Below are 15,953 nucleotides of genomic sequence, written 5' to 3'. Positions count from 1 at the left end.
GAGGAGCTTGTAAGACAGTAGTTCATTTACAAAAATATGGAAAAGTCATGAATAACCTTCAAAATACTCCTTGAAATCACAGTATTTGGCATTGGTTGTCAAAATTGGGATAATACTTAAGTTATAACCCTTGTCAGCAAGCTTCAGTGAGCCCATTGGAGAATTCCAGCATCTCTAAAACTAAGAAGTACCACAATCACATGGTAATTTGAGGGCCCAAGAAGCAAAGTGAGGCTGAGAGGCGGTTACACCCCTTCACCAGGCTGTGGACTCCCCGAAGGCAGGGACTTCTTGCCTTTGCATCACCAGCTACGGGCTGAACTCAGACGCCAGAAGGTGCTGATTAAACATATGGACTGGATGTGGAACAAATATGGAAATGTTTAAAACAAGAGAGAAGCCAGTTTGGATGTGGTTACTGTTAGCCTTTTGAAATTCCCTTTTGTGCAAGGTTAATATGTAAATAAAGGTATTAAAACCTTTCTGTGACTGCACATTTCCTCCCATATTGTCTTACATCCAGATTCCGCCTAGTGCCTGCACTAAGAGCACCATTCATCGCCAGACGTCCAGGTTCTGACCCTGACTCTACCACTTTCTCCCCATGTGACCTTGAGCAATTTATCTAACCTCTCTCCATCTCTTTATTCTCATGTATGAAGTGTGGATAATAATAGTAATTTCTCACAAGGTTGTTGCAAAGTTCAAACGTGCTAATCTGAGTAAAGCCCTTAGTCACTACTCAGTAAATGTTGAGTGAATGATTCTGTGATCTCTTTGAACAGTTTGCATGTTCCTTACCAAATCTAGGTAGTGTGCCTGCTGGGGACATGATCTGGTTGACTCAGCAGGTAAAACCCAGGAGCTGTGCGCGACTCCAGCCCAGTAACTTTGCCCTGCTCTGGCTCACAGACCACCACACTCCCATCCCCAAGCCGCTGCCTGGCTTGTACCAGCCTCAGCTAGTACTAGTACTAGCTAGTACTAGTACTCAGCTAGGCATCCCGGACTAGGGAGTGTTCGGGAGTTGGGGGCGGGGCACACTGCACGACACAATCCCATCCTAGAGAAAACAACTCAGATCTGCTTCCCACTTGCCTAGACCCCATCTGGAGCTCTGAAGCTCAGTCCTTCCTCTTCTGGCTGGATACCTCAAGGGGCGGAAGAAGGGGCGCATGGAGAGAGAGCCCTTCCTTCACAGCCTGAGCTCCTGTGAGTGAGTCAGGCCCCCCAGGGCATAAGTGACAGTTTTCAGCCTCCTGACCTGACTTAAAAACCATAGGCACTTAGGCTGAAAGCTGGAAGCCTGGCCATTCTTTGTGTTTCTGGGCCACGCCACAGGCTGAGCTCAGGATTAGAAGATACCAGGGTGGAGTGGAGATAAGGAGTAATGAATTCAGACATGGAGATACGAAGTTTAGAATCTAAAGAAAAACCTTGGGATACGCCCAAAGCCCAGAAAGAGGGAAAGGACCAGGAAGAGAGCCCATGAAGGCACAGGAAGTTGTATGAGGGGAGAAGTAGCATGTGGGCGGCCTTGCACCCAGCTCCTCAAACCCTAGGGGGACCTGTGAGCCTGTGTTTGCAATGCTTTGCTGAACAAAACTTTTGTAAAATACAATAAAAAAGAATGACCAGAGAAGTGACATGAAAAAAGACAACACTGTGCAAGTTCTAGTTGTGTTTTAAAAATTTATTCTGTCAAATTGATTTAAAAGTGTCTCAACATGGGCATCTGGCAGTTACAGTCTGTAGAGAATGTGACTCTTGATCTTGGGGTTGTGAGTTCGAGCCCCATGTTGGGTATAGAAATTACTTTAAAAAAAGATTTTTTTTTTTAGAGTTTCTAAATCCTTATTCTCAGTTTCTTTGCCTGTCTCATTAGAATACCAGCCCTGGCCCACAGAAAGGCCCCAGGAAGTGGTTAGGTTTTACCAGAAACTCACTAGTGAGCTTCAGGGGGCAGCTTCAGAAAAGGGATGCATACAGAGGCCAGGAAAGGAAGGAAAACCAGTGAGCTCCAGTAAAGGAATAGACAGAGAGCTTCAGCTCTTCCCTCCTCCCAACCCCCAACCCATGCCAGTTTACAGCTGTTGGCAAGGAAGGTGAGAAATCACAGATTACGAGGGTCGTTGCTTCCAGGGAAAGTTTTTCTAGAGGAAACCTGTGTGTGTGTTTAAAGAGAGAAGGAAACTAGCCAAGAGGGAAAGATATAAAATGCAAGAAACCCCAGGGGCGCCTGCCTGGGTGCTCAGTCAATTGAGCAGCCAACTCTTGGTCTCAACTCAGGTATTGGTCTCAGGGTTGTGAGTTTGGGGCCCACGTTGGATGCGGAGCCTGCTTTAAAAAAAATGAAAAAATAAAATAAAATGCAAGAAACCCCAAAGCGTGGAAGGCGGGCACATGGCCCTTGCCTGGCTCTGCCCTCTCATCGTCCAGCACTCACCACCCTGTCCTTGCGGTACAGCCTTGCCGAATGTCTGTGTGCCCCTCCGCAAAGGCCCCAAGTTCCTGCGGCCACAGGATCTTCACAGGTGCCCTTTCCTCTTCTCGGAATACTCTTTCCCCAGCCGAGGTCTTTCTTCTGTTTTCCAGGTCTCAGCTTTAGTGAGTAACTGTCAGCACGGCCTTACCTGATGCATCCCCAGCCGACAAACGAGGCCTCCTTGACAGTCTCTCTGTGCTTTTCTGTCACTGAGCTTAACCCAGTTTTCCGCTCTGTTCATTTGTGCATGCTCTGGTGAACGTCTGGCTTCCTCCTGTTCAGGGAAGGCGAGTATGTTCAACACAAATTCTTGACAAGTCTGCTGGAGATGGACTCCCCAGCCTGAGTGGGCAGCGTGGTTCTGCTCCAACTGGGGGGCGGGGGAGGGGCGGGGAGGGAGGTTGTGGTTTACTTTGGAGAAGGATAGGGAGAAAGGAGAAAAAAGAGGAGACGGACTGAACCTGTGAGGCGGCCGAGGTCCTGTGTATTTCTTCTTACGGTCTAGCTCATGGTCACTCCCAAATGTTCAGTGAAGCTTCAGAAATCAAAGAAACTCAAGGTGAGCGGCTGAGGGGGCAGGGCCAGAGAAGAGGCTGGACTTTGCATTAAGTCAGCCCCAGCAGGACAGGGACAGCCCCTGTGGATACAGGTGAGGGCGATAGCCAGAGAGTGAGCCCAGCCACGGACAGAGAAGCAGCCACGCTTGCATCGATCTCTGAGGGGCAGGTGGGGAGGGGAGGTGTCTCAGCTGGCCTCTGAGAGAGAAGTAGGGAGGTGCCCAGGCCTCTGGTCCACTCTGAACTGGCCTTCGCGGCTCCTTTCCGATCATGAGTGTGTGCTCTGTAAACATTGCAGAGTGTTTAAAAAGTCCAGTAAAGTGAAAGTGAAGAGAAGCCACGAGCCATTCGTCACTCCGGAGATAGTAGCTGTATATTTCACTTCCTTCCCTTCTTCTTTTCTATGTATATGATTGATTCCAAAGTTGGGACTGTGTGTGTGTGTGTGTGTGTGTGTGTACACACACTTTGCTACCTTTACACAGCATTAACAGCGTAAACATTCTTTCACATAAAAGCCACATTTCTTTTTTAAGGATTTTCATACCTTCTTGCAAGAAACAGAGTTGATTTCAGTAAAAGAAATGTTTGCAGAAAGAAAATTGTTTGGTATATAATCTCTGGACCAGCCTAGTTTGATTCGAGTTCTTGTTTGCTTTTCTCCCACCTTGTACAAACCAGAAAGTCCTATGAGTTTGAAGACTTACTGCAGTCTTCCTCTGAGAACTGCAGGGTGGACTGGTACGCACAGACCAAGCTGGGGCTCACACGCACTTTATCCGAGGAGAACGTCTACGAAGACATTCTAGGTAAGAGGCCCACGTGCCTGTGCATGGGAATGAGTTTGTGAGAAAGGGGAGAAAGGAAATGGGGCTGAGTGCTTGAAACACACACATGTGCACGCGCACACACACACGTACACACGCACATGCACAGAGTCTCGAAGAAATATGTGTACTCAGATAAATGAGTGAGCCAGGAGGGGTGAGAGAGAGGGACCCTTGAGGCACGGGGACCAGGGAGGGGTGTGAAAAGGCTGCTCAGAAACCGCCACAGAGGCAGCAGGGTGCAGCGGGACGCGCTGGAGACGCGGAGTTCCGGTGGCCATGCCTGATGCTCGGCTCTGCTGTGTTAGCTGTATGCCACTGAGCTGGGGCCCTAGCTCCTCTGAACTTTAGTTCTCTCATCCGTATACTAAAGATGACCACAGCTGCCTGGTCGGGTGGGGCGTGGGAGAAAATGGAAGGCAAAGTTCCTCGTGTGTCACAGATGCTCAGTGAAGTGTGGGGACTACCGAATGAAGGAAAACTCAGGCCACCATCCTCTCCCTGAGTCTGTAGGAGTGTGGCAGTAACAGGGCATCAAAATTCAGACTAAAATGAATGTCTCTTATTAAAAATATATCTAATGTTGGCCTTAATTCTTTTAAATTCTCAAGCGGAGCTCAGATGCACTTGAATTAGTGAGTTAACTACTCCGCAGGGAGCATCACAGTTTGACTGGGGTGGGAGCCGGGCCCACTGTCTGCTTGTCCGCGGAGGTGGGTAGTCAGGAAGAAAGGAGCTGGTAAGAAGGAGACGCCCACATGCAGCCACAGGCAAGGGGCAGGTAGAGCAGATACACACACGCACGTGTGCACACAGTCACCAGCACCGGAAGAGAAGACTCCGTGGTGGGAGAAAACAGGAGACTGGAAGGCGGGGGTGTGTGTTCAGCCGAGCTCTGAATTTCACCGTGGACAATCTGAATTCTGGTGTCCAAGTTGTGGAGGTGGGTTGCTGCCAAAGCCGTAGGCTTCCCAGGTCCAAAGTGGTATGAGATCCGGTCTTCCATGTTACCTGACAGGGCAGCTTTCAGTTACAGAGAACAGAAGACCCCGCTGAAGTACCAAGGGCATTTGTTGGCTCGTGTGACCCAAACTGGCCTGTTCCCCCTTGTTTCCTATCTCTCGGGCTAGCGCCGTGCTCAGCAGCTTTCCCATCCTCTCCATGACGGCTGCCGTCAGCTCTGGAGAATCCGTACCTTCCAGTTGGAAAAGAAGAACCCTTGTGCTGCACCCAAGAAAAACCTGGCGTTCCCTCTGACTCTGACGAGACTGGTTTAGGTCCCTTGTTCACCTTCATAGCCCAGGAATCTGTGCACTGATTGGCGTAAACTTGGGATATGGCCCTTCCCTGACCTGGACACTGAGTCAGGGACTAGCGATACTCTGATTGGCTAAAGCTCTGCAGCTCACAATGGAGTTAACTCTGTACACCTAAGACTGAGGACATGGGAAGTTACCCCAGTGGAAATCAGGGTATAGGAGGAAGGGCGTGAATGGGAAACAAGATAGCAGACATCCCCACAGGGAGAGGCCAAGGTGTTGGGTAGATAACCTGATAAGGCAATCTTACTTGATGTTCCCAGTTCCTGACTTGCTGACTTTGACCACAGATCCGCCAATGAAGGAAAACCCTTATGAGGACGTTGAGTTACATGGTCGCTGCCTGGGAAAGAAATGCGTCTTGACCTTTCCTGGTTCTCCCACTTCTTCCATTCCTGACACATCGTCTAAGGTATGAGTCCCCAGGGGAGCAGTGCGGGGAGAGGGGTCCCCCCCACCCCCAGCACGATGACCCTGAGCAGCCTGGAGTTCCAGATTATGCTGAAATGTCAGGCCACCCTCACTGCTGGGCTCCTGGATGTATGTATTGGCCGCCTGTTTGCTCTTCTGCCTCTAGTTTTTCTGGAACCCCTCTGCTCAACCAGGCATCCTAAAATATTTTTGTAGCTTCTGGGTCAAGCTGAATATGACAGTCTACCCATATTATACAACTATAACGATTGTCCTGACCTAAAACAAAGTTTCTGGTGCAGAAACAGTACTTTTATAGCATGCTACCATTTGTGGGGTTTTAAATAGAAAAATATACATACATGTTTATGTACATAGAAGATTATCTCTATACAGAAACCTCAGAATGAGTAAGTAGGGACATCTGTGGAGCTGTCTGGGTGAATACGTGGAGGTAAAGGTAGAAACTGATATTTTTTACAGAATATCCTTTTGAGCCTTTTGGAATTTTGCACCATGTACATATAGATAATAAAACTCTATTCTGTATAACGCATTGCCTACAGGATTGAATTCATATTCCTTAGCTTGACATTAAATAATCTTTCATAATTGATCCCTGGGTACCCGTTACTACCTAATTTCCTACATACAAAAGCTCCCCTCCAGCAAGAGCCTATTAATTGCCCCTCTGATATTAGAGGCCCAGGACTGGCAAACGTTTCCCCCAAAGGACCAGAAAGTAAATATAGACTCTCTGTTGTAACTACCCAGTGCTGCCATTGGAGTGTAAAGCAGCAGTAGACAGTATCCAATCAAAAGAATGTGCTGTGTATAAAAAAAAAAACACAACACTTTATGGGGCGCCTGGGTGGCTCAGTGGGTGCCTTCGGCTCAGGTCATGATCTCAGGGTCCTGGGATTGAGCCCCTCATCTGGCTCTCTGCTCAGCAGGGAGTCTGCTTCCCCCCCCACCCTGCCTGCCTCTCTGCCTACTTGTGATCTCTGTCAAATAAATAAATAAAATCTTTAAAAAAAACAAAAACAAAACTTTATAGACACCAAAATTTGAATTTTTATGTAATTTTCACATCATGAAATCTTACTTATTTTCCAGTCATTTAAAAATGTTTTAAAGATTCTGTTTATTTATTTGAGAGAGGAAGAGAGAGTATGAGCTGCGGGGAGGGATAGAGGGAAAGGGACAAGCAAACTCCACACTGCTCGGCAGGGAGCCCATTTCCCCCTCTCTCTCTGCCTGCCTTTCTGCCTACTTGTGATCTCTCTTTGTCAAATAAATATAAATAAAAGCTTGAAAAAAAATGTAAGAACTATTCTTAGGTCATGGCCTATATAAAAGCAGATGGAGGGCCTGATAATGGCCCACACGTTGTATTTTGCCCACCCCTGTGTTAGGTCATTTCTATGTCTGCCCTTGGTCCTTGCCTTTCTCTCCCCATCCTTTAAGACCCAGATCAATCATGCTTCCTTCAGGAAACTTCTAGGTCATTCCAGTCCCTGGAACTCCCTCCCCTCTTACTCAGTGGGCTGAAGTGTTCATTTTATACCAAATTGTATATACTGCATTATGATATCTCTTTGATTATTTGAAATATGATTTAAGTTGTGTAATGTATCTTAAAAACATCTCCCCAGGGGTACCTGGGTGGTTCAGTGGGTTAAGTGTCTGCCTTTGGCTTGGGTCATTATCCCGGGGTCCTGGGATCGAGGCCCGAATCCGGCTCCCTGCTCTGTGGGGAGCCTGCTTCTCCCTGCTTTCTCTTCTCCCTGCTTCTCCCTCTTCCTCTGCCACTCTGCCTACTCGTGCTTTCTCTCTATCTCTCTGTCAAATAAATAAATAAAATCTTTAAAAAAAAAATCTCCCCAGCTACGTTATGAATTCCTCAAGTTCCTCAGTAATATGTTTGTGTCCCCTATAAAATAGTTGTTATACAATGTGTAGTTGTTCAAGAAATTAAGTAAAGGAAGGCCAAATCTAGGCTGCAAGTATCAGTTTAACTCCCATTGCAAAGATCTATTTCCAGCCCAAGAAAGGAAGCCATGTTCCTCTCTGGGCCCCAGGGGAGGACAGCATTTGTTAGCCAGTGGGGTCTGCACAGAAATCATGCCTTTTGTGTTCAGTGGTCACTCAGGGAGTCTGTCTGCCACTAGTCCTCCTGAAGAGAGTTGAAGGTAGAATCCATCATGAAGGGTAGATCTCACCTAACCAAACCAATTCTTGTCATTCTTGGGAAAGCTAGTTAACTGCAATTTTGCCCCTCCTATGGAAGAATGTTCTCATGGAAGAGTCCAACCCAACAGATCATTAGAAGACAGTTCCTACTTGCCTCTGAAGTGTATTTTCATTGGCTATAGATGCCTTCAACATTCAGGAAGCCCTTCATTTCCCATAGTGGATAAGCTTGGCCTGACAGAGGAAGGGGGTCACAACTCAGTCTGCCCCTTCATGTCCCACCTGGCTCTCCCCTGCCCTCCTCTCGTGCTGGGAAGGCACTGCTCGCCCCTTGGAACAATGAGCAACATCTGCCCACAGCAGCTATGCAGTCTGAGTCGGGTGCTCCTCCCTAATGCCGGAGGATAAGGACCCAACAGCCCTTTTCTTCCTGTTCCTGCCAAGCTAGAGCAAACCCCAGTCCTCTATCACCAGAACAGCTAAACACAGTAGGTAATCACGTCAGCGAGAGCTTGAGGTCCAGAAGCAGCTGTCGTGCAGAAGGACAGTCTGGGTGCCCAGGAAGCATGTCGGATTGCCCCTGGTACACGAAGGCTGCTTCCAGCTCTTTGCAAGTCATCAGCAGGACTCAGCGTCCATGCTCGTTCCTCTGCTCTCCCACATCTGGGTGTCCGGTTGGTGCCCCCATTGTGGGGGACAGCTGCACACTTCACCACTTCCTCCGTTTAGCTCATCAAATATTCATGGAGCGTCTGCTGCATCTGGGCCGCATCTGGGACCTTAGAATTGGCAGAAGCTATCCCTCTGTGGCCCCCTCCTCTCTCAGCCTCTGAAGAGCCTATGACAGCTTTTAGGATTTTCATTTAATGAGATCGTGCCCAGTCCCAGTCCAGAGGTCAGGGTCAGCTGGACAGACAGGAGCAATTGTGCAGTTGGGGGCAGATGCTCATGGTTAACAACACACAAGGCAAGCTCCTGAGATTAAGCCATTTTCTTTTCCTGCTGTGTGTTACCCACCATCCCCACACCTAGAATGGCACACTAAATGTGTTAGGGACTAATTTTTGTAATAAAGGAAATCTAGGCTTGCGCCATTTTTTCTTAAGCAGGTTCCACGCCCCGTGTGGAGCCCAGCTTGGGGCTTGAACTCACAGCCTTGAGATCAAGACCTGAGCCGAGATCAAGAATTGGACACTCTGGACACTTAACCGACTGAGCCACCCAGGTGCCCAAGGCGTTTTTTTTTCTTATGCACTGGCATGTAGACGTTAGGGAATAAAATGTACCATTGACTAGCATTCTCTAGTTGCCTGGAGAGCCCACCCACCCCATCTCCCACCAAAAACTGTACATCACTTAACCGTAACTATAGAGAGGCAGTATCTGGTCAAGCGTGTGAGTTCTAGAGTCTGACTGCCTGCATTCAAAACTTGCCTAGACCACTTGCTAGCTGTGTGACTTTGGGCAAATGTTCTCATCTACACGTGTCAGCTTTGTCATTGAAAAAATAGGAACAATTAGGGATGCCTAGATGGCTCAGTTGGTTAAGCAGCTGCCTTCGAGCTTGGGTCATGATCTTAGGTTCCTGGGATCCAGCCCCGCATTGGGCTCCCTGCTCAGCGGGAAGTCTGCTTCTACCTCTGCCTCTGGCCCTCCCCACCCCTGTTTGTGCTCTCTCTCTGATAGATAAATACATAAAATCTTTAAAAAAAAAAAAAAAGAACAATTATAGTACTCTCTTCTTAGGGGTCTTATGAAGATTAATCAAATTCATACTTGTAGAGGCACCTGAGTTGCTCAGTTGGTGAAGCACCTGCCTTCAGCTCAGGTCATGATCCCAGGTTTCTGGGATCCAGTCCCACATCAGGCTCCCTGCTTAGCAGGGAGCCTACTTCTCTCTCTCTTGCTCCCCCTGCTTGTGTTCCCTCTCTTACTGTGTCTCTCTCTGTCAAATAAATAAATAAAATCTTAAAAACCAATTCACACTTGTAAACCACTTAGTCTAGTGCCTGCAATGTAAGTACTATTTATGTATGTTTGGTAAATACAGAGAATTAGGCTTTTCAGTATGTATTCTTTTTAAAAATAACCTTATTTCATCTCATCACAACATTCTCATCACAAAAATTATTTAAGGGGCTCAGTCGTCTGTCTTCAGCTCAGGTCATAATCCTGGAGTCCCAGGATCTGGCACCATGTCTGACTCTCTGCTCAGTGGGGAGTCTGCTTCTTCCTCTGACACCCCCTCTCTTGTGCTCACTCTCTTTGTCTGAAATAAACAAAATCTTTTTTTAAAAGTTTTTTTTAAAATACTGAAAAGGATGATGAGGAATATAAAACTCATCCAAAATTAAGAATTTTTATTTTTTCTATAATTATTAGTGTGCACGTGTTTGTATATGTGTGTGTGTACATAAAAAAGACTTGGGATGAGGTATATATACTTTTGTATTTTTGCTGGCCTTTTATATTTATCCTGAATATTTTCCCACGTCATTAATTTCTTTTTTTAAAATAATCTTTAGGGCGCCTGGGTGGCTCAGTGGGTTAAGCCGCTGCCTTGGGCTCAGGTCATGATCTCAGGGTCCTGGGATCGAGTTCCGCATCGGGACTCTCTGCTCAGCAGGGAGCCTACTTCCTCCTCTCTCTCTCTGCCTGCCTCTCTGCCTACTTGTGATCTCTCTCTGTCAAATAAATAAATAAAATCCTTTGAAAAAAATAAAATAAAATAATCTTCATTGCCTGTATGGTATCCTGTCATTTAAATGTAATGTCTTTCTTTACATTAGTATAATGTGTCAATTGTTGAAATATGTGTGTATACCTTCCTGTTTATTTCTCTGTGTGTATATGGAAATATGTGTACCTGTGGGCGTATATGAACAAATATATATGCTTGTGAGAATGACATCTGGGTACTTGGAGGAGGCCTTTAGGAAAGAGTAGGAATGAGGTGGAGTTAGGTAGGGAAGAGATGAGATATTTTGTATCAAGGACTCTTCCTTCATCTCTTTACATCACTGTCTCCTGAGGTCGTAAGACAGGGACAGTGGAAGAAAGGAAGGAGTTAAACCACCATTCTCAGATGAGAACCCTGGCTCAAGTCCAGGTCAGCTCCCTCTAGGGAGGCACGCGGTTTCCCTCTCCTCCCCACCAGGAAGGCCTCTGGCCAGGGCCCATCACGCTTGGTTCCCCAAAATAACTCATGAAGTTTCAACAGAGTTCTTGTCTGTTTTTTTTTTCTTGGACACCACAGATCTTTTGCTGGGTCCATCGTGAATCCAGTGTCTATGAGATTAGGGAAACTCTGTGTGCTTTTGCGACAGAGTTAGGCCCCTTCCTAGAGACTGTTCCAGAGAGACACAAAGGAATGGGCGTCTTACCACCAAGACCTGTTGGTGTGAGGCTTTCTGATCAAAAGCTGGAATCTTCTCTGGGCCACAGCCTGACATAGTCATCCCTAGGGTCCTGCAGTGTCTTTCCTTTTAATACTATAGTTCGGGTTTGGCAAACTACTGCTGGGTGACCGGTTTAGTAAATCAAGTTTTCCTGGAACATGGCCATGCTCGTTCACATACATATTGTGTACGGCTGCTTTTGCACTGCAACGACGGAGTTGAGTAGTTGTGACAAAGCCGAAAATATTTACTGTCTGGCCTTTAAGAAAAAACTTGCTGCCCCCTGCTAAGGACTAAGATTCACACCCTCGTTTTCAAAGGCCTTCCACAGACAATTCGATGTCATAATGGCTGTATGATCTCTTCCATCTGTTTCAATGCACTCGCTCTGAGCCATGAGCACCCTCTCTGGTCTAACTTTTTTTTCTTTTAAGATTTTATTTATTTATTTGTCAGAGAGAGAGCACAAGCCGGGGGAACAGCAGGCAGAAGGAGAAGCAGGCTCCCTTGCTGAGCAAGGACTCAATCCCAGGAACCTGGGATCAGGACCCAAGCTGAAAGCAGATGCTTAACCAGCTGAGCCATCCAGGCATCCCTCTGGGCTAATTTGCACTTCCTCACTTCCATGCCTCTTCTCAGATTGTGCTACTTGAGAATGCTCTACTCCAGAGCCCTGTAGATCCTCTGTTATCAGTTAAGTAGCAGCTGAAATTCCACCCCCTCACAAAAGCTCCCTGGACATTTGGAGGCTGATTCTGGGTGCTCTGGGGGGCACACCAGGGCCCCATTCCCCGGCAGTGTCACCGCATGGAGATGCAGCCCACACAACCCCAGCCCCCAGGCAGGTCTCTGAACACTTTTTGCAGAGCTGGGTGCCAGGTTTTGAAATCTTTCTGTTTTCTTTCTTCTCAGACCTTTTCATAGGTCAGATCTTTGAACAAACACAACTTAGAAGTCTACTGAAAACAGATACCTGCTTTTTGCCGACTAATTTGATAGGCAGTTGTAATGCAGTGAAAGAAATGGGGCCATTTGCTTGGATTTCACTACAGATGGAATTTGGTCTGTAAGAAAGCTTGTCATTCTTCCTTCTTTTTGTGCTAGTGTAATTATTAAGATGCCCACAGTGAGCAAACCATACTGGCTTTTTCTACTCAGGGCTTGTGGTACTAAGCAATTGATTGTACCCCGTAGACTCATGGTTCAAACATCGGAGCAGGCCACTTAGGAAAGCGAGGAGTCTTTATTCCCAGAAATCTTTAGAAAAGGTTCTGGAGTTTGTGTTATATACTATTCAGAACTACAAGAATTGAGAAATCAATGGAACAGAATAAGACACTATATTTAAGATATAGTGAATGTGGCCTTGTAAACTGATAGTGAAAGACAAGACTCATTTATTAAATGGAATAGGGATAACTTAGCTTGGAGTAAAATCAGATTAGACTAACATAACAAAATAAATTACTGATGGATTAATGAATAAAATATGTTCAAAGTAGACTAAGAAAATCCAAAAGAGAATGGAATTAAGTATGTATTAAACTTCTAAAAAGATACAGATTTTCTAGAGAGGCAAGATTAAATCAATTGCACAGAAAAGATAAACAGATTTTCATATATAAAAATTTTATATGATTAAAAAAACCCATGGGAAGAACACACTTGCAGTAAAACTGACAAATATTTCGTATCTGTTCTAAGTAAAGAGCTCATTCAAATTAATAAGAAAAACACTGGGTTCCCAAAAGATAAATAGGCAAAGAACATAAATAATATACTAAAGAGGGGTACCTGGGTGGCTCAGTCAGTTAAACATCTGCCTTCAGGTCAGGTCATGATCCCAGGGTTCTGGGATTGAGCCCTGCATCAGGCTCCCTCTTGGGGAATCTGCTTCTCCCTCTCTCTTTGCCCCTCACCCTGCTTGTGCTCTCTCTCTCTTTCTCTCAAATAAATAAATAAATAAAATATTTTTAAAAATAACATACTAAAGAAAAAAGCAGTTAGCATATTAAGGTTTGAAAAAATGTCCACGTTACATGAGAAAAACATATTCACTGCCTGTTGTGTATCAGGTATTTTGCTAGGTGCTTTATATACATTTTCATCACCTAAGTCATGAATTCATTTTTAAAAAGACACTTTGGGATGCCAGGGTAGCTCAGTCATTAAGCGTCTGCCTTCGGCTTGGGTCATGATGCTGGGTCCTGGGATTGAGCCTTGCATTGGGCTCCCTGCTCAGGGGAAAGCCTGCTTCTCCCTCTCCCACTCCCCTTGCTTGTGTTCCCTCTCTCTCTGTGTCTCTCTCTCAAATAAATAAATAAAATCTTTTAAAAAAAAGAAAAAAAGAGGGGTGCCTGGGTGGCTCAGTCGGTTAAAGCCTCTGCCTTCAGCTCAGGTCATGATCCCAGGGTCCTGGGATCGAGCCCCACGTCGGACTCTCTGCTCAGCCGGGAGCCTTCTTCCCTTCCTCTCTTTCTGCCTGCCTCTCTGCCTACTTGTGATCTCTGTCTTTCAAATAAATAAATAAAATCTTTAAAAAAAAAGAAAAGACACTTTGCAGTTATAATTATAGTATCATACAGTGTGTATCCTGAAAGTACCTTTAGGAAACGGGTAGTCCTAGTAGGTTTTTTTTTTAAAGATTTTATTTATTTGGGGCGCCTGGGTGGCTCAGAGGGTTAAAGCCTCTGCCTTCGGCTCAGGTCATGATCCCAGGGTCCTGGGATTGAGCCCCACATCGGGCTTTCTGCTCAGCGGGGAGCCTGCGTCCTCCTCTCTCTCTCTCTGCCTGCCTCTCTGCCTACTTGTGATCTTTGTCTGTCAAATAAATAAATAAAATATTTTTTTAAAAAAAGATTTTATTTATTTATTTGTCAGAGAGAGAGAGGGAGAGAGCACGAGCATAGGCAGACAGAGACAGAAGGAGAAGCAGGCTCCCCGCCGAACAATGAGCCGATGCGGGACTCGATCCCAGGACGCTGGATCATGACCTGAGCCGAAGGCAGCTGCTCAACCAACTGAGCCACTCAGGCGTCCCCCAAGTAGTTTTTAAATTTTATCTTACTGTTATTTATTTCCATGTTAACATATTCATATGGTTAAAAATTTAAGAATATGAAAAGTATATGGTGACAAATCTTCCTCTTGCCCCTGATCCTCCATTTCTCTCCCCAGAAAAACCACTTAGTTTCTTATGTATCCTTCAGAGCTAGTCTATGCATACACCAGCAGAATAGCTCCTTAGAACACACAAATATCAAAATGTTATACCAACAGTTCTACCCCTTGCTTTTTTTTGTTTTAAACATTTTTAAAAAATTTATTTGACAGAGAGAGAGAGAGAGAGAGGGAGACATCACAAGTAGGCAGAGAGGCAGGCAGAGGGGGAGGGGGAAGCAGGCTCCACACAGAGCGGAGAGCCTGATGCAGGGTCTCCTGCTTTTCCTGATGCCCCTGCTTTTCCTTTTTTAAGATTTATTTATTTAGGGGCGCCTGGGTGGCTCAATGGGTTAAAGCCTCTGCCTTTGGCTCAGGTCATGATCCCAGGGTGCTGGGATCGAGCCCTGCATCGGGCTCTCTGCTCAGCAGGGAGCCTGCTTCCTCCTCTCTCTCTGCCTGCCTCTCTCCTACTTGTGATCTCTGTCTTTCAAATAAATAAATAAAATCTTTAAAAACAGCAAAAAGATTTATTTATTTATTTGACAGAGGTCACAAGTAGACAGGCAGGCAGAGAGAGATGGGGGGAAGCAGGCTCCCTGCTGAGCAGAGAGCCTGATGTGAGGCTCAATCCCAGGACCCTTGAGACCATGACTTGAGCCGAAGGCAGAGGCCTAACCCACTGAGCCACCCAGGCGCCCTATCCCTTGCTTTTTATGCTTAACAATATGCATCTGAGGGAACCTTCTATATCAGTACATTAAGATTTTTTTATACCTACGTTGTACTCCACTGTTCCGTAACTTATTTGACCAGCTTCTGCTGATGGACATTTAGGTTGTTTCCAGTATTTTGTGTTTATAAATCATTTCACATAGACAGTATAGCTTGCCTCGTACAAAGTAACTTTGCACAAGTATGCATCAGTAGGGCCCATTCCTACAGGTGGAACTGCTAGGTGAAAAGGTATCTGTGTTTGTCATTTTTTGACACTGCTCCATTGCGCTCCTTAGAACTGTACTAATTTCCAGTTCCGCCAACGTTGTATAAAAGTGTGAAAGGGACTGTTTCCCTCACTTTCACTATTCTAGTGAATTATCAAATTTATCTTTGCTAATCTTAGAGTGAAAAATGTCTCTTTGATGGAGTTTTAATTTTCTCTTATGAGTGATGTTAAGAATCTTACATCAAAGCATCATTGTATTTCTTTTTCTATAAATTTTCCATTCCTGTTTTGTTTACCTGTTTGTTTTTTCATTAATTTGTAGTATGTTTTAGAAAAATAACTTCTATAAGTTTCAGGGTTTGGGGAAGGTTTTTGTTCTTTCTTTTCTTTTTTTTTTTTTTTAACCAGTTTTCTTTTTGCCTTTGACCTTAAAGTGGCTCATTTTTAGAAATGCACTTTCTCACTTCTCAATCACTAAGACACTGAGCCTTAGGGATTGAAACTCTTTGTACAAGAGGTACTCAGCTTAGCAGCAACAGGGTCAAAGCTGGGCTTAGGTTGTCTCCCTCCCAATACAGTGGGTCTTGGTTCTCAGAATGCCTGATTTGTACAGATAGGGGATAGAGCCAGTGAATTCCCCCTTGCCTAAAAAGAGAGA

The 15,953-nt window shown here is 45.5% G+C and overlaps 1 protein-coding gene across 4 annotated transcripts in view; it reads left to right on the top strand.

Annotated features, from left to right (window-relative positions):
* DENND2A (DENN domain containing 2A) overlaps window positions 1-15,953 on the top strand; it is a 118,984-nt gene that overhangs the window by 55,173 nt on the left and 47,858 nt on the right. For all 4 annotated transcript variants that reach the window (XR_006384324.1, XM_044246718.1, XM_044246717.1 and 1 more), the window contains 2 exons: window positions 3,724-3,851; window positions 5,479-5,600. Coding sequence is in view for 3 of the 4 variants with exons in the window: in XM_044246718.1 (XP_044102653.1) it covers window positions 3,724-3,851; window positions 5,479-5,600 (250 nt within the window). In the remaining variant the exon portion in view is untranslated. The remainder of the gene's footprint in view (window positions 1-3,723; window positions 3,852-5,478; window positions 5,601-15,953) is intronic.

This window comes from Neovison vison, chromosome 4 (assembly GCF_020171115.1).
Source record: "Neovison vison isolate M4711 chromosome 4, ASM_NN_V1, whole genome shotgun sequence".
Classification (NCBI taxonomy): Eukaryota; Metazoa; Chordata; class Mammalia; order Carnivora; family Mustelidae; genus Neogale; species Neogale vison.
Note: the sequence above shows the minus strand (reverse complement) of the source record. Positions and strands in the feature narration are given on the sequence as shown.